Raw genomic sequence first — 3,872 nt, 5'->3', positions numbered from 1 at the left:
TCAGAACTAAAGAGAAATGACACTCAGGTTGATTTGAGGTGAACATAAAGAACAACTCCACACAAACAGCTGACAAACACACAAACTCACTGGAAAAAAATACTGGAAAAATGTGTAAAACTAAAAAAAAAAAAAAAAAAAACAGAACCATGTATCCATTCTGCTGCTTGTGCACTTTAGACTCTATCACAGACTCTATCACAGCTGTTATTACATTATTACATTATTATTATTATTACATTACAGACATTCACACCTGCAGCCACTTTAGAATCATCAGTTAGTCTAACTTGTCTTTGGACTGTGAGAGGAAACCTACATAGACACTAACCACTGCACATCTGTCACATCTGTACTTTTTAATATCATTTACATATCTTTAAATTCTGTTTTTATTAACATGTCTTGAGGTTTATCTTACAGTTACTGACCAGTAATGATGTAATTTTGTACTGTTCTCACAGTTTATATCTTGAAAGCTGCTTTTTATGTGCATTGACTTTAATGTGAGTAAAAATTATCAACTACTTTTAAAAGTCATGTGTCCACTGTGCAGCTGTGTTGATATAATGAGTGAATGATTTGATCTTTTCACTGCCTGCTGTGTTTCCTCGACTCCTGAGCAAAGATAAAGAGTCAGTTCAGACCTGCAGTTGGTCCTCGTGGTGTTTGAACTTGAATTCAGCCTGATTTGTTTTTCATGTCTTCTCCTCCATCATCAGTTATCAGGAGAGCAGACAGTCAAAGTACAAGAATTCAAACAAACACAGAGATTCTACTTACAGAGCAGACACAGCACAGATGTTTCCTTCATCGTCCTTCTCACTCATTTCAGCTTTTTGTCATTTCTGTCACTGACACCAAGTAAAGCCCGCCCTCTTCCTCTGAGCACCAGCTTTCTATTGGTTCAAACACACTGAGTGGGAGACTGACTTTCTTGTCTAAAGATAGAAGTGAATACAATTATTTAAATATACTGTTCACCAGTGAAAAACCTGAAGTGTGTTTTTTTTAAATAATTTGAATTAAAACACTGACTTAGATCTGACAAACAAACACACAACACCAAGAGATGATGAGTTTATCATTAAAAGCTAAAAACATCCAGAAGAAACAAGTGTTTTATAATAATGAAACTACGCTTAATAACTGCAACGTTACATTAATCCTCCCGCAAGGGTTGTTTATGGCCACTAGAGGGCGATGCTTGACTTTAAATACTTCATGAATACAATTAGATCATTAATTATTTTACAGTTTGTTATAATAACTGAATAAATCACACGCTCAGCACGCTTGCTGTTCTTAATGAAATGGCCTTATTTTCTTTAAATCTTAATAAAGATTACATTCATTTGTTCATGTGACTGTATGTTTGTTGTGTGTCTGTTCAGCACAATAGTAAAAGAAACTATGGAGATCTCTACACTGTGTAGTCTAGAGATGAGAGAACAAAATATTGTTGTTGTCTTATTTAAAGAACAAAGAAGTTAAATAGACCAAAACTCATCACAGTTATGTTAATGCTGTTTTGTCATCATAGAAATACTGATGGTAGTGATTCATACACATGCACATTATTGTAGTGCTCCAGTACTTAAAGACCTTACCCCTAATGATGACATCATCAGGTGGAGTGATAGTCGAACTCGGACCTGCATGATTCCCACCCCCTGGTGGTGACATTGCGTCATTGCGCCAAGGACCAACCTGCTGCAATTGTTAATGGACACACAGGTTCACCAGTTGCTTCTTCATAAAGACGTCCAGAATCCACAGACATTAAAGTTCATGTTTGGAAAAGTGACACAAGGAGGGAGAAACAATAAGGAACTCTGTTAAACATGACAACAACAGCACCACAGCTTAGCAAGAAGGGAATGAATGCAGGAAGGTTCACAATTCATTACTCAAGCCAAGTTAAAAGAGATTTTGCATGAAGTAAAAGTGCATTTCTGCCAGAGGTTTCTTCCTGTTAAAAGGGAGTTTTTCCTTCCCACTGTTGCCAAAGTGCTGCTCATAGGGGGTCATATGATTGTTGGGTTTTTCTCTGTATGTATTATTGTAGGCTCTACTGTACAATATAAAGCGCCTTGAGGTGACTGTTGTTGTGATTTGGTGCTATATAAATAAAATTGAGAGAGAGATATTTGTATGACCTTCATCTGAAACCAAACAAAACAACCTCAAAACAACAACAAAGCATATGTTATTATATTCTTATTGTCAGCAGTGAAGATTTAAACCAGTTTCAATTGTATTAACATTACAATGAGCGCCTGTCTCTGAGTGTGGATTTCCATGGAGATTATGCTAGTTTGCTTCATAATAATCAGTTCTCACATGTAAATTGTGCGATCATTTTCAAAATTAAACATTTTGTGTTCAGTTTTTCAGTCACTACAGATCTGATGATTTGTCACCTCTGATTACAGATTATTCCAACAATGTATTAGATTTTTATTGATTTAGTCAAACTGGATCATTCCACTCACAGCTGTCCAGGCACACACTGACTGTTTCATACATGACCACTAGAGGGAGAAAATTGTCTTTAAGTACTTCTTGAATACAAGCAGGTCATCAGTGATGCTTCCATAGTTTATTACAGGAAATGAGAGGCTGAGGTTGAGCTTCCTATTAAAAGTGATGTATTTCATTCATCTGTCAATAAATAGTACCTTCACTTTAACATGTACTATGAATGTGGGTGTTGAAGAGTGTCAAGAGTGTCCAACGATGCACAAAGGAATCCACACACTATAACATGCAAGGTAATGAGGGAAGCTACGAATTGGCATGCAAACAATACATCTGAAACTAATTAAACATGAGGCAACAGGAAGGAAGCAAAACAGAACATGGGCATAAGGCTCATTTATGTTGGAAGTGATAGCAGAGCTGTATGTTTGAATTGTTTCTGAAATCGCTCAGTCAGATAATAGTAAATCATGTTTAGGTGGAGACGAGTGAGCTAACTCCCTGCTAACTTCTAACTCTGTTTAATTTAATAAATTCTGTTTTCATAGATGCCTGGATGTTAAACTCCATTGTTACACCTGGCAAAGCAGCAAAACTGATCATTTTATTAAAGATGAAAGAATTTAGACAGTTTTTAACTCGCAAGGATGCTGCAGTGTTCGTTTGACTTTTGGGACCTGAAGCAGAGTTTGGACTCTTAAACAGCTAATGACATCAGACTTACACCAGGTCTGTGTGGTTTACTGAAGATACATAAACAGGTCATCATTTTATACAGGTGTCTGTATGATCAACTCCGTCACATCTCTAAGTTTCTGCCTCGATCCTCAGCTCTGAACACCACACGTTGGATTTTGTTGAGAAGATGAGAGAAGTCATTATGAAGGCAGATGAAACCGTGGTCTCGTGCGATGTTACATCCGTCTTCACTTGCATCCCAGTCACTGAAGCGTTGGAGGTAGTTTGTAAGAGATGTAGGTACAGCAGCTCTCAACAGACAAACATTGTGGAGTGATCATTTAACCAAATGATCTACAACATGTAATGCGTTAATATTGAGGTATTAAATCATGTTATTTGTACTTCACAGTGAAACAGAGTCCTGAGGTCAAGTTTTTTTTGTTCTTTGTGCTTTACCAACAGAACCACAAGAGCAGAAGAAGACCCAGTGAGACCAAAGTTTATTGATCCTGCACAGACACCAGATCGCTGCTGTGGTGAGAACAGGAGGTTTCACACCACCGGCTGGTTGTCCGCCTCAGTGAGCTGACTCTTGCTTCTTTTAAATCTCCAAAGTGCCGCAAAACCAAGAACAGCGAAACCAACAGCAGCAGCAGCAACAACGGCAAGAACGACTTTCAGGGTGGTTGAAGTTTCCACCTCGAATGTGT

General features: G+C 37.6%; 1 protein-coding gene across 1 annotated transcript in view; it reads right to left on the bottom strand.

The window, feature by feature from the left end:
* The window catches only part of LOC308409243 (low affinity immunoglobulin gamma Fc region receptor II-like), a gene marked incomplete at its 5' end in the record, with an annotated part of 32,627 nt that extends 30,941 nt beyond the window's left edge, over window positions 1-1,686 (bottom strand). Inside the window, one exon of the mRNA XM_080901859.1 lies at window positions 1,611-1,686. Coding sequence (XP_080757985.1) covers window positions 1,611-1,686 — 76 coding nt within the window. The remainder of the gene's footprint in view (window positions 1-1,610) is intronic.
* Window positions 1,687-3,872: the final 2,186 nt, after the last annotated feature.

The sequence above is a fragment of the Rhamphochromis sp. 'chilingali' genome (genome assembly GCF_963969265.1).
Source record: "Rhamphochromis sp. 'chilingali' genome assembly, chromosome: 1".
Taxonomy (NCBI): domain Eukaryota; kingdom Metazoa; phylum Chordata; class Actinopteri; order Cichliformes; family Cichlidae; genus Rhamphochromis; species Rhamphochromis sp. 'chilingali'.
The sequence above is the reverse complement of the archived record's forward strand: the minus strand, read 5'-3'. Positions and strand labels throughout refer to the sequence as shown.